This window comes from Perognathus longimembris, chromosome 26 (genome assembly GCF_023159225.1).
Source record: "Perognathus longimembris pacificus isolate PPM17 chromosome 26, ASM2315922v1, whole genome shotgun sequence".
NCBI classification, from domain to species: domain Eukaryota; kingdom Metazoa; phylum Chordata; class Mammalia; order Rodentia; family Heteromyidae; genus Perognathus; species Perognathus longimembris.
The window spans coordinates 8,385,028-8,409,339 of record NC_063186.1 but is presented as its reverse complement, the minus strand read 5'-3'; the positions used below and the strand labels follow the sequence as shown (position 1 = coordinate 8,409,339).

The window sequence follows — 24,312 nt, the reverse complement described above, 5'->3', positions numbered from 1 at the left end:
GTGAAAATATGAACATTATTTAATAACTGATCTTCTGTAATAAACCATTTGAAAATATTTTACAAGGAATCACACACACAGTATTTTACAAAGTTTCTTGACTTTTTTTTTTGTCGCTGTTGTTTTTCCCGACTTGTCTGTACAAAATAGAACAACAACAGAAAAAAGAAAGAAAGAAAGGAAAAAAAAGGGCAGAGAAAAGGAAATGGCCCCTAATCCCCCCGTCCGAGGTGAGGGGGGGAAGCAGGGTCAGGTGAAGATGAGAAGGATCAGACCCAGCTGGGGAGGAGGGCGGGGGGATGGACAACTACCTGATGGGGATTGTTTTGTCTGTTTTTCTGTTTTTTAAACTTAAAATATATAATTTTTTTCTGTATATGTTTCTTTTATATTCTCCATTGAGCACCTGACTACACTACAGTTACACACACGCCCCCACAGGACACAACTGACATCCAGGCTGGGCACACTTCACGCATGCCCACCTTGGCACCAGCAGCGGGCAAGAGACCTTACACACACACACACCAAGAAAGCGACAAGCAACATGACATTAATTAACGGAGCCATTAATTAATGCATTACCCTCCCCCCTCCTCCCAGGCCATCTGAGCCTCCTGGCTACACCCCCCTGCCCTCCTGCCCCCTACCGGGCCCCCCCCACTGGGGCTGGGATGCCTTTGGGGGAAATGATCAGAATGAATGGTGGGAAGAGATGTGCCCAGGCCCAGCCTCCATACGTGCAGTGTGTACATGTGGTGTATGTGTGTGTGTGTGTGCACACGCGCTCAAGTACGTGTTCAACAGGGGAGGGGCAATTTGGCCTCCTAGGGGCAGGGAGAGAGTGGCAATGTGCGGTGATGACGTAGGGAGTGGGCACAAGCCTGAGTGTGTAAGGGCCAGATTGGGGGGTGGGGGTGGGTGGCCCAGCCAGGAGAAACCAAGTCACCCCTGCTAAGGCAAAGGGTGGTGTCTGGTATGTGTGTGTGTGTGTGTGTGCTCCTTTGCCAAGGGGTGCAGGCAGTGGCATCTGGTCCTGCTGGGAGTGGGGGGGGGGGGGAGCTGACACTAGTGAGAAATGGGTATAATGAGCACCTAGCAAGGTGAGGGGTAATTGGGGGACACTGGTGGCTAGGGTTGGGACGGTGGGTGGGGTGTTTCCACCCAGCCCCAGCGTTTGGCACTGTTTCACATTCAGCTTCAGAGATGGGAGGACCAGCTGAGCTGCAGCTCAGAATGGAGGTGGGCGGTGAGCAGACGGCCACCTACGACCCCTTGCCCTGTGTAAGGCTATGTGAGCCCCCCCATGGCCGGTGCCTCTCGGTCGGTGTCTGTTTGTGGGTGCTCCCTGGGCTATGTCTTATGGGACGGGGGGGGGGGGGGGTGTCATTGTGAGGCTGTCCTGACACCTGCTGAGCTGGGCTGTGTGTGCGCTTCTAGGCCTGAAAGGAGCAGGGAACCAATGAAGGTCTGTTCCCCCCACCCCCCACTTTCTCCCACCAGGATTTCAGTTAGGAAGCATAGGCCTCAAACTGCCATCTCTTCCTCTACTCTACCCAGGGAAAGCAGAGTAGAGGGCCAGGTCGGACGTGTCCAACGGAGACAGGGTCGCCTTCAGAGGAGGCCTCCGGGCAGGGCGGGCAGCAGAGGCCTGGTTTGGCACCAGTACAGGCGTCCTTTCCATCCCAACCCACTGGGATGAGTCCAGGGCCTAGGGACACTCACGCGGTTCCGGGGTGAGACCTTGTCTTGGGTGCCAGAGACGGTGGCACCCTGCTTTGGGAACCCCCCACCCCCACCCCAAGCCATAGGCTCCCAGGGCTCAGGTCCTTCAGTGAGGAAGGGCAAAGCTCTCGGGTGGGTGGATGATGCGGGGTGGGAGGGTGGAGGGGGGGGCGAGGGAGGCCGAGGTGGGTGGGGGGGGTCTCAGAGGCGGGGTGAGGCGGGGAGGGCGCGGACTTGAGGCTGCGGCCGGGGTGGCAGGCCCAGGAGGAGCAGCAGCTGCAGGGACACCAGGACGCCCAGCGAGGGCGGGAAGGACGCGCCTCGGCCGCAGTCTGAGGTATCTTCCTGGGGTGGGGGGAGAGGCAAGGAGAATGGTCGTCCCAGGCCATCGTCAAGGTCGCGGGGTGTCACCGGCCGGGGGGGGGTGAGGTCCCCCCACTCCCCTGCTCTGCTCACCGTCGCATTGTAGTCGAAGCAGATGTGCGGTCCTCGCCGGTACCGCGGCCTCTGCACCAGCTCGCACTGCTCCGGGCCGTCCGCTGGGCATGGGTGGGGAGTCAAGGAGGCGGGGGTCGCGCGGGGCGGGGCTCGGGGGCGGGGCGCGGGGCTGGGGGCGGGCGCGGGGGCGGGGCGCGCGCGCGCGGGGGGTGCAGGATACAGTGCGTCTCTTTCTGCAGCAGCCGGCCAGCCTCACACTGGCTGCACAGCGGCTTCTCCGCCACCACGAACAGGAGGTTGGTGTTGGTCAGCCTCTGCGCGTGGAACAGCCTGGAGAGCCCGGGGGCGAAGAGGCGGGGGCAGAGGGAGGGGAGGGAGAGGGCGTCAAGGGGCGGGGCCTGGAAGCCTGCCCCACCCCGCCCAGCGACAAACCATGCCCCCGCGCCAAGCCACGCCCCCTCACAAACCCACAAATCCCGCCCTGGAGCGCGAGACCACGCCCCTGGCTCCCAGGAGCGCAAGACCACGCCCATACCCCGCCCCAGAGCGCGAGACCACGCCCCTGACCTCCACCCCGAGGGTTAGACCACGCCCCCTGACCTCCAGGAGCGCGACCACGCCCCCACCCCAGAGCGCGAGGCCACGCCCCACACCGCCCCGCAGCATGAGACGCCCCCAACACGAGGCCACGGCCCACACCGCCCCGCAGCATGAGACGCCCCCCAACATGAGGCCACGCCCCCACACCGCCCCAGAGCGTGAGGCCACGCCCTTGATCCCGCCCCAGAGGGCGAGACCACGCCCCTGACCCCCACCCCAGAGCGCGAGACGCGCCGCCTGGGAGCACGAGACCACGCCCCCTGATCCCCAGGATCGCAAGACCACGCCCCCAACCCACCCCAGAGCGCGACACCCCGCCTGGGAGCGCGAGGCCACGCCCCACACCCCCCCGGAGCATAAGACCCTCCCTCCCCCAACACGAGGCCACGCCCCCACACCGCCCCGGAGCGTAAGGCCACGCCCTTGATCCCGCCCCAGAGCGCGAGACCACGCCCCTGACCTCCACCCCAGAGCGCGAGCCCACGCCCCTGACCTCCACCCCAGAGCGCGAGACGCCCCGCCCGGGAACACGAGACCACGTCCCCTGACCTCCAGGAGTGCAAGACCACGCCCCCAACCTACCCCAGAGCCTGACACCCCGCCTGGGAGCGCGAGGCCACGCCTCATACCGCCCCGAGCATGAGACCCCACCCCTGGAGCGTGAGAACACGACCTTGATCCCGCCCTGGAGCGCGAGGCCACGCCCCCAACCCCCACTCCGAAGCGGGAGACCACGCTCCTGACCTCGACCCCAGAGAGACGCCCCACCCGGAAGCACAAGACCACGCCCCATGACCCTCAGGAGCGCAAGACTACGCCCCCCCGCCCCGCCCAGGAGCTCGATGCCACGCCCTCTCCCCGCCCAGGAGCGCGAGGCCACGCCCTCTCCCCACCCAGGAGCGCGAGGCCCCGCCCCACCCCCGCCCCGCCTCCACGCAGGCACCTGGAGCAGTTTCCGCAGTCGATGATGGCGTTGTAGGAGGCGTTCACGGAGCCGAAGTAGTACTGGGTCTGTTTCATGACGCAGCTGCTCTCCCGCGCCTCGGGGCTGCCCTCGGCCTCCGCTGGGTCTGCGGGGTCCAGACGCCTCAGCCCCGCACACACACCTGCGCTCTGCTGGGCTGTAAGTCCCGCCCTCTCCGGGTGGGGGGGGCGGCGCGGAGCGGAGCGGGCCCACAGCTCCCACCCACCCACCCACCCGAGGCCCGCCTTCGAGGGGAACCCTCCCCGGCCCCACCTACCTGCCTGGAACCAGCTGTGGTACAGGAGCCCGTAGAGAAGCTGCTGGAACAAGGACCTGAGCGGCACGGACCACAGCGGTGGGAGGCATCAGCCACCGAGGGCGGCGTGCCCCCCACCCTCTCCCACCCCTGACTGGGGAGCGCCTCCCCTTCCCGCCTCGCCCCCCACGACCCACCAGGCGGCAGCAGAGGTCCACCAAGCCAGGTTCAGGAAGTCTGCGATGGTGGGCTGCAGGGGAGAGGGGGGGGTGGCCCCCCCATGGGGCCCGTCATGGCTGCCCTTCACCTTTGCTCAGAGGCCAAGGGTGAGGACATGTCATCTGTCAGCAAGCCTTCCCCCCATCTTCAATTATGGGGGGCGTTGGGGGTGGGGAGGGCGGAAGGAGAAGGAAAAAGGGTTCCTCACCACGAAAACACCCCGAGGCGCAGCTCCCAGGTTGCCAGGGGGCTGAGGGGCACAAGCGGCCTGGTAGTCGTAGGACTCTTTGCGGGTGTAGAAGGAGTTATTGTAGAGTGCCAGCATCAGGTTGGCGTCCACTTCACTGAAGAACCTGCCAATCTGGGATGCCAGGAAGGAGCCGAGGTCATCAACCTGACAGCGCCAACCCCTCAACCAGCCCCCCCCCCCCAAGAAGACTCAAATATTTACACCCTCCTTCCACTCTGTCCTTGGCCCTCACCTGGTCCCACTGGTGGTTCTGGTTTGACAGCACCAGGAATCCTCCATCATCAATGAGGACACACAGTAGGTCCTAAGAGGCAGGAAAAGGGTGTGGGGGGTGTGGGGGTGTGGGGAGGGACAGTGGCTCTACTGGAGATCTTCCACTTCAGGCCCTGGGAGGCTTTGGAGCTAGGGTAGGGGGTGCTGAGATCTAAAGGCTAAGGGATGGGCTAAGACTTGAAATTGGGATCAAAAGGTCTGGGAACGGGAGGCAACTGGGGGTTTTCAGGCAGGTTCCCCCGGAACACACACCTCATTATTAACGTCGCAGTCCATCTCGCAGTGGCTGCTGGGACCACACTGCTGAGCAGAGAATGAGGATTGTAAGCCGCCCACTCATTTTTCTTCCCCCCTGGTTCTCCCGGCAATCTGCCAGGACCCCTGGCTTCCCAGAGGTACTGGAGGAACCACTCTTGAGTAGGAGGCTCCTAAAAGAACTCCAGAAAAAAAGCACTGCTGGACTTTCCTCCCTCTTCCCCTGCCCAGTTACCTTCTGAGGCTGGTCCTGGTGGGTACGATTGCTGGCGAGCACCTTGAACTTCTCAGCCCAAGCTTCCAGGTCCAGCTTGACGCCCACCACTGTGGGAGACAGCGAGGGATTCATGGGTGTTAACCTGCTTGGCTAGCAGCGGCCTGTCCACTGCCCCCCCGCCCCCAACTTCCATCCTGCGCGTTCACCTGCTGGCCTCAGAGTCCGCCGGCCGAGGCTGAGCTCCACAGCCGTGCTGACCAGGAGACCCACGGTGCCATTCTCCAGTTCCAGAGGCCTTAACAGGGCTGGGGTGGGGTAGGCAGGGCAGTCAGAAATAGGCCTTGCCCACTCCAAGCTGGGCCTATCCCACCCTCATACCCAAAGTAGGGTTCACCCCTGCCTGTCCCTCTCTTCATGCTGGCCCTGGTCTTAGCCAGTATCTTGTCCGAGAGAGGTTTCAGAGGGCCGAGCCTGGCCCTAGTGGAGGCTTCCCACTGCTGCTGGGTCCTGTGGGGTAGACACTTACCATCTTGGTGTGGGGGCTTGAAGATATAGCCGTGATTATCCAGGCTGCGGCGGTAGAAGCTGGCATTGAAGGGTTCTGGGTTCTCTGTCCAGTCTTCAGCTGCCCTGAAGCATCAAAAAGAGGCAGAGCTCTGTGGTTAAGGATGTCTTACAGGGCTTGGTGCAAGGAGGGTAAGGTCCCAAGCAAGGATAAGTGCTAGCTAGTGGGGCTGGCACTTACTTGTTGGGAAAGACACGAGTAATGCCACCGTCAGTGGCAGCGAACACGGCCAGCAGGCTGTACCTGGGGGTGACAGAAAGGTGTGGGGGGGTGTCATAGGCCTACTTTCTGTTGGGCAGGGCCAGGACCTCTGGCTCCAACCCAGCCTCCTGTCCCCACAGTCTGGGCGACACATACGTGTTGAGATCCTGGTCCCGCCACACGCGTTCCACTAACTGCTGTGTGATGCCCGTGTCCAAGATCAGGTTATGCAGAAGGAAGTTGTTGCCTGGAACCGATGGGCAGAGGGGGGCGTCTTGTTAGGGCTCCCTGCCCACCCTCACCCCTTTCCCAGGGCTTCCTTGGGAGCCTCGTGTCCACACAGGTCCCTGCCTGCCCATCTCTGGTTCCTCCACAGCCCCTCCCGCCCCCCCACGCTGGCCTTGGGCTGTGCCTAGACCCAGCTGCCCTGCCAGACACTCACACTGCTTGGAGTCTGGAGTCACTTTCTCCATGAGCTCAATAAAGTTTTTCAGGAACTCCGTGTTGTTGTCGGAGGCATTCAGGTCCTTGCAGTACTCTCTGGGGGGTGGGGAGGGGCAAGAAGAGTGGGCTTGGGGAGCCAGACAGAGCAGAGGCTGGAAGCTTTCTCAACTGGCCCGCTCCACCGGCTGAGACGCTCAGGCCACGGAGAGGGGATACCCGTGTGGTCACGGGCGGTGGTGGGCCTGCCTGCAGGCTGCCCCCCACCCCGGGGTGAGTTGGGGCAAGTAGAGCTGACAGGAGGACGGTCTGCTTCCACCACCGTGGCAGCTTCTCTCTCAGGCTTGGCCCGTCAGAGCCCTACCATCTCTCCTGTGTCGGGAGCACCAGAGAACCCACCTTCAAGGCTTCAGGAAGTGTCTGCTGGCTGGGTCATCACCTGCGTGTGCTACAGAGCTCCCAGGGACGCAAGGTGGGTGGGACTGGGTGCCTGGCCAGAGTCTTAAGGCCTCATCCTGCCTTTTCCTGCAGTGCACCTCTGGAAAACCCACTCCACCTCCCTGAGACTTTTTCTTTTCTTTTTTCTTTCATCCTGGCTAGAGAGGGTAGCCCCAATCCTTCACCTCAGAGCTTTTGCTAGTCTCAGGCTCTGGGTCCAGAAAATATGAAGGCTGAGGTGTGGCAGGGCCTCTTGGTGGCTCTGTTCACCAGGAAGTCTTGCACAAGCAGTCTCTGTCCTCTGAATGATCGAGCCATCTCTCCTGCTCAGCCAGGTGCTCACACCCCCGCCATCAGGGACCTCTCTGCTGGCCTATACAGCAGCAACATACACGGTGCCGCTGGTGGCTCACGCCTGTCATCCTAGCTACCCAGGAGGTTGAGATCTGAGCACTGTGGTTGGAAGCCAGCCTGGGCAGAAAAGTCTGTGAGACTCTTATCTCCGATGAAACCACCAGAAAACCGGAAGTGACGCTGTGGCTCCAAGTGGTAGAGCGTTAGCCTTGAGCAAAAGAAGCTCAGAGACAGTGCCCAGGCCCTGAGTTCAAGCCCCATCACACACACACACACAGACACAGACACACACACACACACACAGAAGGAAAAGAAAATGAAACATCCCCCTTCCCCCAGATTGTACAAGATTCCCTAGCTTAGTGAGAGAACTCGGCCCCCATTTCCTGAGACACCCATACACCCATATACATGTGACGTACGCATTCACACTTGCGGGGTGCTTCACACGCACGCCACATAGTTATTGAGCTCTTGTAAGCCAAAGATACAGAGGCGACCAAAACAAGCACAGCCCCTCGCCCTCGAGGGCTCCCCCAGGTGGCAGGGTTACTTTTCACACATTCCCCAGTCACGAATGCACGGAGGCCATCCCACGTTAACACGCAGACTCTTCCGACACGTGTGCACAATGGCTCACAAGTACAAACACACGTCTCCAGGGTGTCACTGAGAAGTCTGTGGGTACATGCACACGCTTGCATACACGTGGAGGTAAGGAGAGGCCAGAGCCCTGCGTGGTGCCTCAGAGTGCCACCCCAACACCGTCTCGTCTGCTGCACCCACCTGCCCTCCCCCAAAGCCCGCTCCCAAGGGAGGGCTTCGGCCCCCTCTGGCCTCCCCAGGTGTGTGCGCACAAGGCCGTGTGGTGTTCATTCCTAGGGACGCTCCAGACGGGAGCCTGCACCTGCTCTGGGCGCTGACCCCTCACCAAGACTAGATCCTCAACCTCCCCCCCTCCTCAGTGAGCCCCCACGCCTAGACGGGGCACTGCTGGCACCGCCCACAGGGGCTCTGGCTAGCTCAGCCCCCCAGACCCACACAGACACTGACACAAGACAACAATGGAGGGGGCGGGGTGGGGAATGGCCGGACACCACAAACCAGAGCAGCAGCTGCCCAGCGAGAGGCTGCCAGCCTGGGGGGTGGGTGGGGGGGGGAAGGGGTTCCTTCCTGGCTGCCTGAGAGAGCGGGAGGTGTGTTTGTATGGGGAGGGGGAAGGTCAGCAGAGTCCAGAGCCCTCCTGCCCCAGGCCTGGCTGGGAAGGGGGACTGTGGGGGGCCGCTGCTGCCTGGTGCCGTTACGTAGGGCCTGGGTATGCGCGCAGCCGCACATACCGGGCCGTGTATGAAGTGGGAGGTGACAGCGCACAGGACACAGACACACAGAGCTCCAGGCAGCAGTGCAGGAGGTTGGGGGGCCAGGGCGGTGGGGTAGAGGGAGGGGATAGGGAGGGAGGACACCTCAGCAAGGCCACACGCAAGCTACCTGGGAGCAATGAAAACATGTCCTTCAGACTCAAAGCTGCTGGGGAGCAGGAACTCAAAATCTGCAACAGAAACGGGGGGGTTATCCGGCGGAGGCTCGGGGAGGCGAGAGAGAGGCCACGGGGCTCAGCGCTCAACGGGCTGGAGGGATGAGGGAGAGGGGTGGCTTGAGGGAAGGGACAGACACCAGCAAAGAGGGGAACCCGTCACTTCTACGATCAGGTTTTGAGCCGGAGAGAAGGGACGGGTGGGGGAGGGGAAGGGCCTATGGAGACTACAGCATCGCAGGAGGAGGGCAGTTATAGCCAATATGTTGCCCGGGCCTGGTCCTCTATCGGCAGTGAGTCCCTTGGCGTGGCTGTATATGCTCCCATACGACTGTATAGCACATATACACGGACACACACACACACACACATATATATATACACACACTGCTATATATATGCATGGTCTGGTGGAGGCGCCAGTCTCGCTCTTATTGCATCCATAATGGGGAAAAGAAGAAGAAGAAGGAAAAAAAAAAAACCCGCATGCTGAGCTTCCTTTGCCTCCAAAGAGACTTTTGAGGAAGGGAATTGGCTTTTTTTTTTGGCTGCGGATTTTTTTTTTTATTATTATTTTTTATCGCTCTTTCTTTGCCGCAGCTGTTTGCATTTTAGGAAGGTCGTGCTTTTGTTCTGTGTCAGGCATCAACATGGCCAAACCGAGGGGGGTTTCTCACGGGCATCGACAGTCCAACCAGAGACAGGTGTGGGCAGCTGGGGGGGGGGGGGATGCAGTGCATCGTGGGAAACTGTGGGGGGGCGGTTCGCCTTGAGATGGGGTGCTGGGGAAGGAGTAGCCTCAGGGGGGCTGGCACGCACGGTGTGAGAGGAAGAGGAGTGCCACTGGAACCCGCACACTTGGCTTTCCTGGGTTGGGGACACCACGCAGGGGCAGATAGAAAGGTCTGGGTCTCTTCCTTTCCTGGGATATTTCTGAGCTCAGAGAGGATGGCTGAGGGGAGGGGTACCTGTGGAGTCCCCCCCAGGGTTGAGTCTTGGCCCTGGACTTAAGATCTGCGTATGTGTGTGATCACAGATGTGTGTGTGTGTGTGTGTGTGTGTGTGTGTGAATAATGGGGCTTAAACTCAGGGCCTGGGGGCTGTCCCTTAGCTCCCCCTGCCCCTTTCATGACAGGCACCAGCTCTGCCTTCTGGCTTTTGGGTTGCTCGTTGGAGATAAAGAGTCTCACAGACTTTCCTGCCTGGGTCGGCTTTGAACCTCAGCCCTCAGATCTCAGCCTCCTGTGTGGCTAGGATGACAGGCGTGAGCCCCTGGCTGTGTCTTTGGTTTGTGAGTGAAGATGAGGGTATGACTGGAGGGCTTGGCTGTGGCTTCTCCCAGTCCAGCTACACTGGCCACCCTTGCTGGCCACTGGGAGTCTCCTTGCTTTTGGGCCTGTCTGACAGTCTCCTCTTTTTGTCCCATGGGTTTTATTTGTGCAGAGGAGGGATTTCCCCGCCCCCCCCTCTGTTATTCAATACTCCCACGATGCACTGCAAGGTTGTGGTTGAGGGGAGACTGGGGTGCTTAGAGGGGTTGGGCAGTCACTGGTTGGACTGTTCCTTTCTGATAGGACTGTGAGGCAGGGTTTGGACACAAGCCAAAGGGGAAAGGGGTAGAGGTAGGGAGAGGAGGAGGAGGAGAAAGAAAAAGGAAGAAGGGGCCAGGAGGGAGGCTACGCTATGGTTGTCATGGTTACCAGAGTGCAGTTCTAGGGACACTAGGTGGGATGTGGGAGAGGGGGAGAAAGAGACAACTCACACCAGTGGGAGCAAAGTGTGTCCCCCAACCCCATCCAGGCCAGATGGGGGTGGCTGTATTCCCTTTTCTGGACTAAGCCGGACAGGGTTCTTAAGGCATCTACTTCCAGGTCAGGGGACATCCCCTCCTGGCTCTCCATGCCCCTGCAGGTGTTTCCTGCGTATCAGGGGCAGGCACGGTCCCATTTCACTCCCGTTGTTCTCTACCTTTCCAGAAAGTCTCTCTGGCTTGGGCACCTCAGAGGGCCAGAATCTTTTTCTTCATATCTAGCCTTGTTTTCTTCAATCTCACCTGCTGGCCTTTGGGGTCTAGAGAGATTCCACTCCATGCCTGGTCAGGCCCACAGTTCCCGAATCTACCTTCAGTTCTCCAGAATACCTTTCCTAAGCCTTCCCACCCTTCTGAGGAGCAAGGAGCAGCCCGGGGCAGGGCTGGACCAAAGGAGGCTTCGCAAAGCCTCTTGGGCAGTGGGGAGAGCAAGGGACAGGGACTTGAACAGGAAGCCAGGAGGGTGGGTTCGCCTCACTCCACCGTGGGGCCGGGCTGCCTGAACTGTGTGGGTGTCTCTCTACCCCTTTCTCAGAGGGCCACGGGCCTTTCTGGAGCCACTGCTACAGATCAGAGGCAGGGGAGCTAGTCCAGAGGAGTCCCGTGGGCCTGGGACTTTCTCAGAGCCTCACACAAGCTCTTGGAGGGCTGGCCTGCCTGTGGCACCTTAGACCCCATGCCTGCTGGGTGGGCGAAGCATCTAGCATGTCTCTAATGTTGAGCTTCCTGGGGGGGGGGGTGGCGGCGACAGAGAAGATGGGGCAGGGCAAGGGCCTTCTCAAAGGGAACATAGAGCAGGAAGGGCCTGAGTCCTCAGAATAAGCCAGAGAATACCCTGCAGGAGGCCCAGGAAAGGGGCCACTGGCTCTAGGAAGGGTTGGGGGGGGGGTCAGAGAAAAGGCAAGAACTAAGGATCCAGGGGTTGCTGGGAGGGTAGCCCTGGAGGGCGGGGGTTTGGCTGGTCCTGGGCAGGGAGGGGGGCAAGCAGGGGCGTGAGGACGGGTGAGGTTGGGGGGGGGAGGGTGCACTGGTTCTGAATATACTTGCCCTTCAGTTTGCTGATTGGCACTGGGACAGTCCACCAAGAGAGAAAGCGAGGAAAACAAAAACACAAACACAAAAACAAACGAAAAGGGGGAGGGGAAGGGGAGGGGCACAGACAATATTTTATTCAATGGCTGTTTGAATGAAAATATTGTGTCTCATCATCATACCGAAAGGAAACTTCTTGCAAAAAAACGACATGAGAGAGAAAAAAGAGAGAGCGAGAGAAACTCAAAAAGGAGATGAGCCCCCAGTCAGCCAGGCAGGTGGGTTGGGGGCGCCCGGTGGGGGGCCGGAGCCCCAGCCTCCCTCCCAGTGACCTCAGGCAGTGGGCAGGCAGGGTGAGGCCCCGGGAGACCCAGGCCTTTCCCCAGAGAGGCCCAGGGTAGGGGAGCAGAGCATGCAAGGGCTGGGAGCCACAGGCAGAGGAGGAGCGGGAGTGGGAGGTGGAAGGCAGGGGAGAGCAGGGGAGGGAGAAGAAAGGAGAGGGGGGGAGGAGAGAGAGGAGCAGAGGGGAGGGGGAGAGGGAGGCAGAGATCAGAAGTGAGGGGACAGGAGGGCGTAAGAGGGGGAGACTAAACGGAGAGGCGCAAAGGAGGGTTGCAGGAATAGGGAGAGATGGAGGGATGGAGGGATGGAGGGAGAGTGAAATGGAGCAACTGCGTAGAAGGGAGAGGGAGGGGGAGATGGAGAGGAGGGAGCAGAGGGAGATAGTGACCCTGGGAGGTGGGTGGGTGGGAGCAGAGAGGTGAGGGGGAGAAGAGAGGAGAGGGAGGGGAGGGGTGTCTTCTAAGAATGCAGCCCCCCCCCAGGGGTGTTCAGGGCAGGCAAGCTAAGGAGGGAAGACACAGAATAGGAGAAACCAAAAAAGAAAAAAAGAAAGAAAGAAAGAAAGGAAGAAAAAAAAATCCAGAAACCTTAACGGAAACCATGAGAGAATGTTCTGGAACCAAATTTGAGAAAAGGCAAGCATGCAGATTTCCATAGACTTTCCAAGGCTGGTGCCTCAGCCTGCGGGCGCCCGGGGTTGGGCAGACTGGGCAGGAACGGGGGGGGAAGCTGCCTTGGCCCCCGCAAGCTGGGCTGGCTCTGCTGCCTGGGGCCGGCCAGGGTGCAGGGGCGGGGGGGCAAGGGTGCAGGGCGCAGGCAGGGGCCGGGCCACTTACACTTGACCTGGAGGATCTGGTCGCTGAGGTTAGCTTGGAGGTAGAAGGTGCTATAGGGTGGGAGCACCAGCCCCAGGCTGAGGAGGAGGAGGAGGAGGAGGAAGGAGAGCAGGTCACTGCTGGGGAGCGGTGGACCACACTGGCACCCCCTCCCCCTCCCAGAGGCCTTGGAGCTAGGCGGAGAGGCAAGGCAGCCATTCCTCCCTTGCATGGTTCTGGGAGATAAACGGCCTGGGGGCGGGGGGTGGGGGGTGTCAGCAGCTTAGAAGACACCAGGACCCCGGACTGGACTGTCAGACCGTTGTCCACTTCCACCAGCCTCCCAGAGACCTCCAGGCAACTCCACGCCCCAGTAGACACCCCCCCATCCCCCACCCCCAGCACCCCATCGGGGCGTCTGGCCAGCAGCAAACTCATCACGGGGCTTCTAGCCTGAGCTGTCAGCAGCGGGCGGCAGGCCCAGGGCCACATGTGGGGTGTGAGGGGGAGCCCCAGCCTTGCTCTCTCTGGGATGTCAGGAGGCCCCTGGCATTTCAGAAGGGGCCTTGGAGCCATTGTGGAGGGCAGTCGCACGGGCCTGTCCTCTCTCCTGTCACCTCAGCACCTGCTGCTTGTTCTTCAGGGGTCAGGGGAGGCCCCCTGGGGTGGGGGCGCGAAGCATCCCAGGGTGTGTGAGTGAGGAGCCCCTGGTTGCTGGTACCCCCACGGGGCCACCCCTGCCTCTCGGTGCCCACCCAGCCTTGGCCGGCTTACCTGTAGTTAGTGCTCCTTATAGGCACCCAGGTGTAGTTCCGAATCACCTCATCTATGTACCTCTGGGAGAGGAGGTTGTGTCAGGGAGTTGGGTGAGGCGTGGAGTTGGAGGAGAGGGGTAGGGGGGCACCCCCTCCCCTCCCCCCTTTCCTCCGCCTTCTCACCTCGTCCAGGGACTTGACCAGCGTTCTGATCTGCTTGTGGCCCTTGTTGCCATCGATCATGCTCCGACGGATCTGGAAGAGCCGTGGTTGTGACCTCCCTCCATCTTCGGCGTCTGCCTCCCCACCGGCCCTCCCCACCTTTCACGCACCTCCTCCTTGTTCTCGTCCTCCAGCTCCGCGTCCAGGAAGTCCAGAGTGACGGGCTCCCGGAAGTTGGTGGTCTGTGGGAGGCCAGGCGGAAGTCAGGAATCCTCACTGGGAAGGGTTTGCCCACCCTCCCTCTAGGCCACCCACCTGGCTCACCTGGGGCTTGAGATTGGGGTGCAGCAACACGTAGCCGTTCAGGTCAATGGCAAACACATAGCCGTTGGCGCCGAGCTGGAGGGGTGGTGTGCAGATTGGGGGGCTCAGGGTCTGGAGGGCTGGGCAGGGATCTGTGTGTTCTGGAAGTCTTTTCTCTGTTCTACTTTCCCCTCTGCTGAGGGAGTACTGTTGGCCTGCCTTGGGCCCGGGGCCTTTTCCTGACACGTGCCCTAAGCCTGGCTCTCAATGCTGGGATGAGTGGCCCTGACCCGCTAGTTGTCATCAGGGCTGACCAGCCCAGTGGGCTAGCTCCCCGGAGAGCCATTAGCTAGCTTGAGCTCTCCATCTCCCCACCATGGCCTCCTTGTGGCATCTCAGGGGAGCACAGGAGGAGGAGCCCTTTGGGAATCCTGCAGGATTGCAGTGTACCTTCTCATGTACATCTCGCTCATGCCCTTGACGCTCAAGGCTAAGCGGGGGCTTCATAGGGTCCAGGCTTAAAGTGGTTCTCACTCACACACTACTTCCGCCTCCATTCATGGCTGAGCTCCAAGCTGCCTAAACACAGGACCTGGCCATCTCCCACGGCCATCCAAGTCCTCTCCTGGCCCTTTGTGGAAAGCTTGCTGACCCCAGCTCTCAGCCCAACCCCGTCTCCTCGGGAAGCCTTCCCTTGAATTCTCTGAACCCAGAGGTCCCCAAGGGAGCCTCTATAATCCCTGCCGAGCAGGGCAGGACACTCACGGTGTAGTTGGGAGTTAGTCTCTTGATGTCATTCAGAGCCACATCGATGCCCATCACGCCCAGGATGAGCTGGTTCTGGGAGCAGAGGCATGGGGGGTGGGGGTGGGGGGAGGAGGGATTGTTTTTAATAAGTTCGATTCCACAGGGAGCTCCCTTTCCCAGGCCCCATCCCCTCAAACCACAATCACAGGTCTGCAGGGCTGCTCAGACCTGAGCATACCCAGCCCACCTGAGGCACACACAACCTCACCTTCTTCTCCCCGGGGCCGTCTTGCGTCAGGTTGAAAACAGGGAGGGTCCCTGTTACCACCAGTCCCAGCCCCTGAAGGAGAGGAAGATGGGGGGGGGGTCTCCCGTGTGGCCAGCCCTGCCCTCACCCTGAGTGTTCAGAGTAGAGGCTCAAGCACAGGCTCCCCCTTTCCCTCTGCTTGGTTAACCCCCACCCCCCACCCCATGGACACATCCCCGGTGGAAGGTTCCAGTCCCTGCCCCTCCCTCTCCCGGTTCCTTGCCTTACCAGTGCATCCTCATACACGTTGGTCCACTGCACCTGCTTGGCCTCTTTGCCTGCCAGCACCATGGGCCTCCCCAGCACGTCTAGGTATTCCTGGGGAAGGGGCGGGGGTCCTGAGTGCCTCTCTCCCTCTCCTCTCCCTCCTCTGCCTGCCCGTGTTTCGGGAGCGTGGCCTCGGCCGCCGGCAGGGGGCGCGCTCGGTCCACGGCAGCCAGAGGGACCCGGGAGGAGGGCCCTCCCCCACAGCCTCACCTGCGTGTTGATGCGGATGGCTCCGATGGAAGGGATCTCAAAATAGTAACCTGTGGAGGGAGGGGAGGGCAGAGGGGGTCCTGGTGGACGCTGCGGGACCCATAGCACGGGGGGGGGGGAAGCTGCTCTGTGGGGGTATGTCTGCAGTCCCAACATGCCTGTCAGTCTCCCTGTCTCTGGTGTGTCACTTACGGGGGGGCCCGCCCACCCAGTCCCCCCCCCCCGCCCCAATTCACATCCCAGTTCACATCCCTTTCTGCTCCCTGCCACTGATTTGTGTCTGAACTGTATGGAAGGAGAGAGAAGGGGATCAAAGGAGGCAGAGCAGAGATGGGGGGCAGGTGGGGACCAGAAGTCTAGGTTGGCAGTAACATTCAGAGTCCACCCAGAGATCAGGCCCAAGTGCACAGAGAGATGGACTGATCAGGGGGGAAAGAAAAAAAAAATCCCCAACAACTCCAAACCTACAAACACACACAAGCTGGGAGACAGATGGGGGGCGATGGACAGGCCACTAGCTTGGCAGAAAGGTGGTGACATGGGCAAACAAGACGGTCCACCAGATAGAGCGATGGACAGCCACATGTATTGCAGGATGGAGAGTCAGCGGGTGAGCAACAGCTGGACATACGGACAGACAGCTGGCCACAGGCCACCGCGGGCAGGCAGACCCTCTGGTGATACCACCGGACCAGATACCTTTATTGGTGCAGGCCATCCACTGTAGGGGGGTGACGTCGTAGTTATGCTGCCCCACAGAGAACGTGAACACGCGTACCTGCGGGGCGGGGGGGGTGGCCCAGGTCAGTGCTACGGCTAGCCCCTGACCGCCCTCCCTTGTCCTAGACCCAGACAGGCGGGGCCTCGCTCACCGTTCGGTTGGGCCAATTGTACTTCTCAAAGACGTCCTGTACCCGGTCCTCGCCGCCATCCGTGAACATCATGATCATCTTATTACAGTTGGCCCGGGTGATGTTGGACTGGGCAGGGGTGAGGCTGGCGTCAGGCAGCTCTGGGTCCCTCCCTGCTCTAAGGGCAGGGTCCTCACCTCCGACACCCCCACTCCCCTGCCCCTCCTCCCCCCATAGCAGAGGGCGTTCTATGTCCAGGCAGATCTCATTCGGTACTCATGAGGCCATTTGCCTCCATTTCCCCATGTCACCAAACCGGCCCACCCTTTGCCCCTTCCCCCCAGGGCGGGGGGGGGCGGGGCTCACGTTCTGCAGCTGGTCAAAGGCGTATTCAAAGCCGGCCTTGTAGCCCGTGGTGCCCTTGGCCACCATGCCCTGCACGGCTTCCTTGAACACCTTCTTGTTCCGCACGTTGGCCTGCACCAGGTGGGTGAAGCAAGACACGGGCTGCGCCTTCTCGTTGAACTGCACGGGGGGGGGGGGGGGAGGCGGGGAAAGGGGGGGTGAGTGGCTCCAGGCCAGCCTGCCCGCCCTCCTGGCTGGCAAGGAGGACCAGCTCCCTGCCTTCCTCGCCTTGCCACTCACCGAGGCCACGTTCACATAGTCGTCGTCAGAGAGTGTGTCCAGCATCTCACAGACAGACGTCTTCATCAGCTTCAGGGTGAGGCCGCTCACACTGCCGCTTCTGGAGAAATCAGACACGGGTCCACCATATGGGGGACCGCCGCCCCCCCTCCCCCCTCCCCCCCGCACCATTTTCCCAGGGAGCCCTCGTTCCGTGTCCCGGCCCCGCCAGCAGTGCTCACTCACACATCCACGATGATGACCATGTCCTTGGGTGATGAGGCGCCCTGGATATACCTAACCCAGAAAAGGCCTTAGTGAGGAGCAGCACCCCTCTTTTCTGGGACCTTGGGGCTTCCTTCTTCCTTTCAACTCTGCATTGACTAATGGGTTTCTGTGGGCCATTCACCGTGCGAGTCAGACAGGGTCTGGGCATCGGGGAGTCTATGCTTCATGTGGGGAGAGGGGAGAAGGCAGTTTCCTGGTGCCGGTGCCTCCCTGTGTCCCCTTCCCCGGGTAGTCTAGCTGCGTGGGGGATGGAGTAAGAAGGGAAGGTCACGGGGCACTGCAGGAGGGCCAGAACAAGGAGGTGTCTAGGGCTCAGATGGCCGAGGCAGAGACTGTCCAACCCCACAGAAGCGATAGCCAACCGTAGGAGCAGCCCCACTGGTCTGATCTCTAAGACCTGAAGGGGTGAGGGTACTGGGTGGTAGATATTGTAGGGGTGGGTGGGTGGGTGGGGGCAGCGTCGAGGCAGCTGGGAGGCCTGCCCGGGTGATGGGATCCATTTTCCAGTGGCAACGATGTGTGAAATGAAAATTGGATAGAGCTGGCTGCGCCCCTGCTCGGAGGCCTGGAGAGAGCGGGAAGGAGGGGAGCCAGGCAGGAGAGGTGGGGGAGCGAAGGCCGCGTCCCGCCCTGCTCACGCACCAGGGTCTCCTTCGGACGTCATAGAGGTCAATCTTCTTGGGTGCTCGCCACGGGGTGGCTGTAGGAGGAGAGACGGAAAGGGGCCGTGGGAAGCCTTCTGAGAATGGCTGGGTTACTGAGCCTACGGGGTGGCCATCCCGGCCCATGCACCCCACGGTGACTGGGATAGGAGATGGATGGACAAGGTGGGGTGCTGGGTGGACAGGAGCGCCGGGCCTGGCGCCTACCTGGATAGTAGCGGGTGACTCCCGTGGCACTGCCGAAGACCTGCCACAGCAGCGTGGGGTCTTGCCTGCGATTCTCAATGAACACGTTCTCCAGGGCCTCGGTCCAGTTGAGTTCATTGAGGATGACGGTGGCTGGGGGCGGAAGGGGGGAAAGAGGACCAGGGGTCTGGAGGGGACCGTCCGTCCGTCCCCTGCCAAACCCACTTCTGCGACACTCATGCCCAAGCCCTCCACTTTGTGGGCCTCCCCTGATCTCTGCCACTCCAGACTCACTCCGATCCCAGATCCCTGCTCCTCACCCCTCCACACCGTTCCAAGGAACCACTCAGCCTACACAGACCCTCAGCCAGATCCCCCCACCCGCCCCATGACCAGGCCGGGCAGCTGTGGCCCGTGGCCCCTGCAGGGGGGCTGCCCAGGGTGGCAGGGAGCGGTGAGCCGGGTCCCCTCCCCATCCAGCCCGCTGCCTGGAGCTTGAGGCTGGTCCCCCAGGAGCTCCCCCACTCAGCATGCACTCCAGGCTGCAGCCACAAGAAAGCAATTAAGGGCCCGCTGATGGGGCTGGAATTATTCAGCTATTAAGGTACCTGATAAGCTGGAAGCCACTCAGCTTCATGATTAATCAACTGGGGCCAGGAGCAGGCAGGGGCAGAGGTGGGAGGGGGGGGCTGTCGGAGGGGAAGGGTGGTGCCAGGATCCCGCTCTTACACAAGCATGCACTTGCACACACACGTGCGTGCGCACGTGCACACACATGCATACAGGCTGCACGCTCAGTCCCACCGTTCTACCTCCTCACAAAGCAAGGCTCCTCTCAGAGGACTGACATCCATCCTATCCCCTGACTCAAAGCAACTAGAAATCTGCCTCATCTCTTTGTGTGTGTGTGTGTGTGTGTGTGTGCACGTGCACGTGCATGTGTGTGTTTGTGTGTGCAGTGCACCCATCTCTGGACACTCAGGAAAAACAGGAGTGGGAGCTGGGTACCGGTGATTCACGCCTGTCATCCTAGGGACGCAGGAGGCTGAGATCTGAGGATCACAGTTCAAAGCCAGCCTGGTCAGGAAAGTCCCTGAGAATCTTATCTCCAATGAACCAGCAAAAAGCTGCAAGTGGAGCTTTGGCTTAAGTGGTAGAATGCCAGCCTTGAGCAAAAAAGCACTGGGACAGCACCCAGGCCTTGAATTCAAGCCCCAGGACTGGCAAGAAAACCCCCACAAAAACCCCAAAACCAAATCAGGAGTGGGACACCTGCTTCTGCCCAGCTCCTCTCCCTCCCCTCCCCTTATTTCCTGTTTCTTCTGTCTCCTCTCTTCCTAGGTAGAGCTCTACCACTATCCGCCCACCGCCCCGCCAATATGATTTCCATCAAGGATTCCCCCAGTGAGCACCAGAGAAAGACTCTGACCCTTCCAAAGACCCTACCAAAGACTCTGATGGTTCCAGAGCAGATGAGTTGTGATTTATAATTGCTCAAGTCTGCTACCTGCAGCCCACAGGCCCCCAACAGACCTAGGCAGGTGTTACTGGGGCGCTGCTGTGTCTCCTCTGCGGCCTAACTTCACCCCCTCTCCTCTGGCTTTCTATTGTGTCCCCATAGCTGCCTTCACCGACCATAATGTGAAAACAAAACGCGTTTCTAGCATTGGCTTTGCCTATTGAACACCATGTCACGGTCCGGTTTCTGATTTAGAAACTTAGTAAGTTGAACAATTTCTATATTTTCTCTTTAAGGAAAGATAAAGTCAGGCTCTCCAATATTTCATACATCTGCCCATCCCCATCCCTCACTAGGTCTTAGCCTTCCTATGACAGGCTTGGGCATACCGTCCTGGAGTCCCTTTTAACTGCTATGATGAGTTCACCAGTTCGCATTAAGAGCCAAGAGAAGGAGCCAGGCACCAGTGGTTCACGCCTGTAATCCTAGCTACTCAGGAGGCCAGGCTCTGAGGATTGGGGTTCGAAGGCAGCCCAGTCAGGAAGGAAAGTCCATGAGACTCTTATCTCCAATTAACCACCAAAAAAGCCAAAAGTGGAGCTGTGACTCAAATGGTAAAGCACCAGAGTTGAGCATAAAAACTGAAGGACAACACCCCTGGCTCTGAGTTTAAGTCACTGGCACACACACACACACACACACACAAAGAGGACCAGGGTGTGACTCAAGTGACAGATATCTCTCCAATATGCTTTAAGGCCCTGGGTTCATCCAGTACAGCAGAGAGAAATAACAAACAAAAAAAACCACCAGAAGACTGCTCCAGCAGGCTGTCCTCCAAGGTGTGTGTGACCACACACACACACACACACACACACACACACACACACACACACACACCTGAGATCACTGCAGGACATGCCTAGGAAAGCAGCCCTGCCCCCCCCCCAAAAGGGCCCACGCACCCTCCCCACCCATGTGCGGCACACTTCTCAGATCACGCTGAGTTGGGAAACGGGGACCATGCCCCCTCAGGCAGGCGATTACAGATTTAATTAAAAGTGACACAGTAAATAAAAAACATATAAAATGTAATTTGTGTGGGTAGCGAGGGGTGACTGGGGAGGGCGGTGTGGCTCCTGTTTTAATTAGCGTGCCTGCCCGTGATAGTGCCCCTCGACTGACTGAGGCAGGTGGCCTGCGGGAAGCCTGGGGGGAGGGCAGGGGGGAAGGAGGAACGTGGCCCCCCACTCCCCGGAGGCTTCTCAGACGACCTGATGCTGATGGTGAAGGAGGAGGCCCTTCCCAAAGGACTCTGGGATATTCCCTACCTTCCTGAATCTTCCAGGTCGTTCTGGATCCATCCTTCGCCCCAAGACTCCCAGGGGGGCGCCCTTAGATTTTTGAGGCTGCACTGTGGAAGGCTATGGATTGCCTCCGTCAAAACCAACAGGCCCCAACAGTGCCTTAAATCCTGCCGCGGGAGCTTCCCATCCAGCGTTTGGCTCTTCGCCTCTGCGTTACGTTCCCTACGACCTCCTTGTGTCTGACAAGGGGTTTGGAATTCCACCCATCTTTTCCCTCTTCCCCATGTCTCCTAGGCCTGGCTGCTCCTGAGCTGGAAACGATCACACCACCCCTTTGGCTCCGTGCCAAGCTGCAGAGTGGTATAATCAGGTTGGTGCCCGTGAAGTGCGGCTTCCCGTCCCCTAGCTCCTGGGTCTACCTGACAGGTGCAGTGTCTGCACCACTTGTCATGGAGGCAGAGATGGTGAGGGGCTGTTTCAGGGGACTCAGCAGTGTGTGTGTGTGTGTGTGTGTGCGCGCGCGCGCGCGCATTGGTGTGGGCTTGTGTGACCCTCAGTGTTGCACGGCCTGTGGCTGAGGCTGAAAGGTGAGTGGGAATGTCTGCGGGTGGAGGGGGCTGGCGTTCCATTCCCCAGGGGCTGGGAGAGCTTGGACTCAGGCCTTGCTCCTACACGGAGGGGGAGAGCTGTCTGGATCGCTCTTGCACTTACAGCCTTTGTAGATATCTGTGGGGATCTGCACCGCTGTGTAGGAATAGTTGACCTTGTTCTTGAAGTTTGGGTCTTCGATGAAGTCCAACCGCAGGGTGCTAGTCTTGGATGCCCGGTCCATATCTTCACTCTCGGGATCATCCTGCAGAAAGCCCCCCACACCCCCACACCCCCCCCCCAGCAATGTCAGGGGGGTAAAAATGGCAGCTGGATTGGACTGGCCTCTTTAGGAAGGCCTAGGGTGGGCTAGAGGCCAGGATTCAGGGGTGGGGGAGCATCTCAAAGATGTCAGAGACAGAGAGAGATGGATGGGTAACCCGGAAGTGCTATGCCTGCCATCTGCCCTTGCCCGCCGCACTCACCATCCACGTGCCAAACCCAGATTCTAAAACCAAAACCACATGGACCCCTTTCCCGCCTCACTGGGGATCAGTAAGGAGGCAAACAGCAGGGGCATTCCGAAGGAGCAGGGGGCAGAATTCTGCCTCTCTGGATGTGCCTTGTGCAACCGCAGGGAGGCCTCGGGGCAGCCCCTCCTAGGAGCTGGAGCTCGGTGCCCCCGCACCCCCCGGCCGGGTCCCTCCCCTCTCCCCCACGGAGGTGCAGCCCTGTTGGCACTGGGGAGGGGGGGCCTTTGTCTTATCTGTGCAGCAAGGCTGAGAGGAGGGGACAGACCTGGAGGGAGGCAGGCTGGGGTGGGGGTGAGAACCAGGACCTGGTGATCTCCGGGGGGGGGGTGGTGGTGGTGGTGGTGCAGCGCCTGCGAGGAGCAGGACTGCAAGGGCCCCCGTTGATTTTCTAAAACGAGCCGCAGCCGCCTGACAGGTGCCAATTACGGCATCTCTCGGCCAGGCAGGCTGGGCATGCGCCGTGCGCTCCCGCCCACCTCCCCGGGGCTGGCAGGCGTGGGGCTGTGCCTACAGTGTTGGTGTCGCAGTCGGGGGGGGGGGAGGGGAGGGCAGGCTGGGGTGCAGGTGTGCAAGCGGGAAGATGGCGGAGGGTTGGAAGGGGAGGAGAGGGAGAAGTCTGACCGGGAGGCAACATGGTGACTGAGGCCCGGGAAGGAGCAGAGCTGGGCGGGGATTTTATGCCCTGGTAGGAGGAATCCTGGACAAGCCCCCACTGCCCAGCAAGACTCTGGTGAGCACCACCACACTCAGGCCCCTTTCCCCCGTGGGTCATGGGCTGCTGTCTCTGCTGCTCCGTGTGTCCGGTGTCTATCTCTCCCTTTGGGTTCCCACCTCGAGGGGTCTTTCCAGGCTGGGAAGGCACGTTGCCTTTCTACCAGGCCGAGTGTGCGTGGCCGATCCTGAGGGCCACAGCTGACACGTGCCCACAGCAAACACGCTTTCTGTCGTTTCAGAGTAGATTCTGGACGGCAACATTCACACGGGGGGTGGAGGGGGGCTCTTTCTGCCTTTTACCCGAGGCACCAACCACCCTCTGCCCACCCATGTTGCAGGGATCCTCGGAAGATCCTAGATTTGGGGAATCCAACGCTGGGAGCTGCTGGAGCATTGATCTGGGCCTGAGCAGGAAGCCAGCGGCCTGGGAGGCCCGCACCACGCATGCTCCCCGCAGGGTGGCGGGGGAGGCACGGGAGAAGAAAGCCCCCCGAAATGTCAGCGGCAGATGAAGGGCGCTGGAAAATTTAATCTCCCAACTTTCCCAACTAATGTGACATTTGGATTCCGTTCTGATAAGCTATCAGCTGGCGAACTTTTTCCTTCCTTTTTCTTTCTCCCCGCCCCCCCAACCTTCTGGCTGGTAATTTAAAAGTAAATGGTCTAGAAAGATCTCTAACTGTACTACCTCTGGCAAAGATGGAAAAAAATAAATAAAATAAAACACAACCACACAACAAGCAGGGATGTAGGGAATGTGTGTGTGGTTATTGAGACGGAGGCCTGGCTGGCCCAGAATAGGCTTGATTCACCCTCGTCTGGCCCCGCATGCAGTGACTTTTCCTTACTAGGCAGTCCTAAGAGCCCAGCAGATGTTCAAGGGGCTGGAGACAGAGCCAGTGATTGAGAGACAGGAATTGGGGTCCTGGGTAGAGTTGGGGGGCTGCTGGCAGCAGGCAGTAAAAAGGATCTTTCTGGTGTGCTAGGCACCAGGCTGACCAGGACCCCCCCACCCTGCCCCTCGCCTCTGCGCTACCCTGAGCCCAGCGGGCTTGGTGCGGTGGGCAACCGCAGTCTATTGGTTTATATTTAATGCACTGATTGCTAAAATTACAGCCCGCTGCCGAGGGGGGGGGGCTAAGGAATTAGACTCAGGGTCTAATTAAAGGTTCGCTCTTCATTTGAATTTCAGATTCCAGCTTTAATTTTAGCAACTTCTCCGGGAGCCACCAAGCTCAGCCCAAGGGAAGCACACCTGCTGGAGCCCACCTCCTCCTTCACGCCCCCTGCCCTCTCCCAGGCTCTCCCAGGCCAGCCTGGGCAGGAATACGGAGGCAGAAGAGCAATGCGGCTCAGGGACCACCTCTGAGGGGTGACCCTGGCTGGAAGAATGGGGGTGCATCTGTGGGTGGGGCCAGACTGTAGGTGCTTGGCACATGGACGCTGAGTTCCCCATATCCTAAGGATGGAGACCTCCACAGATCTGGAGATGACCTGTGGCCCTCCTGCCTCCTTCCAGGAAGCCCTGCCCACCATTTCCTCTTTCTTCTACCATCACCATGCTGGAATCCCTCTCCATGTTGGGGATCTGAAGCGCCCCATTGTGGGGTGTCGAAACGC

The 24,312-nt window shown here is 60.0% G+C and overlaps 1 protein-coding gene across 4 annotated transcripts in view; it reads right to left on the bottom strand.

The window, feature by feature from the left end:
* The window catches only part of Cacna2d2 (calcium voltage-gated channel auxiliary subunit alpha2delta 2), a 123,804-nt gene continuing 99,492 nt past the window's right edge, over positions 1-24,312 (bottom strand). The window contains exons 6-38 of one of the 4 annotated variants that reach the window (XM_048334994.1): positions 21,569-21,710; positions 18,113-18,244; positions 17,886-17,943; positions 17,202-17,252; positions 16,977-17,076; positions 16,698-16,856; positions 16,353-16,460; positions 16,180-16,258; positions 15,481-15,530; positions 15,232-15,321; positions 14,965-15,036; positions 14,715-14,789; positions 13,971-14,045; positions 13,817-13,888; positions 13,668-13,739; positions 13,504-13,565; positions 12,751-12,827; positions 8,685-8,745; positions 6,406-6,503; positions 6,120-6,210; positions 5,943-6,005; positions 5,724-5,827; positions 5,404-5,502; positions 5,216-5,304; positions 4,978-5,028; positions 4,685-4,756; positions 4,411-4,563; positions 4,181-4,233; positions 4,005-4,060; positions 3,707-3,833; positions 2,384-2,493; positions 2,182-2,270; positions 1-2,070 (exon numbers count right to left, since the gene is read on the bottom strand). In XM_048334994.1, coding sequence (XP_048190951.1) covers positions 1,927-2,070; positions 2,182-2,270; positions 2,384-2,493; positions 3,707-3,833; positions 4,005-4,060; positions 4,181-4,233; positions 4,411-4,563; positions 4,685-4,756; positions 4,978-5,028; positions 5,216-5,304; positions 5,404-5,502; positions 5,724-5,827; positions 5,943-6,005; positions 6,120-6,210; positions 6,406-6,503; positions 8,685-8,745; positions 12,751-12,827; positions 13,504-13,565; positions 13,668-13,739; positions 13,817-13,888; positions 13,971-14,045; positions 14,715-14,789; positions 14,965-15,036; positions 15,232-15,321; positions 15,481-15,530; positions 16,180-16,258; positions 16,353-16,460; positions 16,698-16,856; positions 16,977-17,076; positions 17,202-17,252; positions 17,886-17,943; positions 18,113-18,244; positions 21,569-21,710 — 2,934 coding nt within the window. In that variant the 3' untranslated portion in view covers positions 1-1,926. The remainder of the gene's footprint in view (positions 2,071-2,181; positions 2,271-2,383; positions 2,494-3,706; positions 3,834-4,004; positions 4,061-4,180; positions 4,234-4,410; positions 4,564-4,684; positions 4,757-4,977; positions 5,029-5,215; positions 5,305-5,403; positions 5,503-5,723; positions 5,828-5,942; positions 6,006-6,119; positions 6,211-6,405; positions 6,504-8,684; positions 8,746-12,750; positions 12,828-13,503; positions 13,566-13,667; positions 13,740-13,816; positions 13,889-13,970; positions 14,046-14,714; positions 14,790-14,964; positions 15,037-15,231; positions 15,322-15,480; positions 15,531-16,179; positions 16,259-16,352; positions 16,461-16,697; positions 16,857-16,976; positions 17,077-17,201; positions 17,253-17,885; positions 17,944-18,112; positions 18,245-21,568; positions 21,711-24,312) is intronic. The other 3 variants (XM_048334996.1, XM_048334995.1, XM_048334997.1) reach the window with 3 other exon arrangements.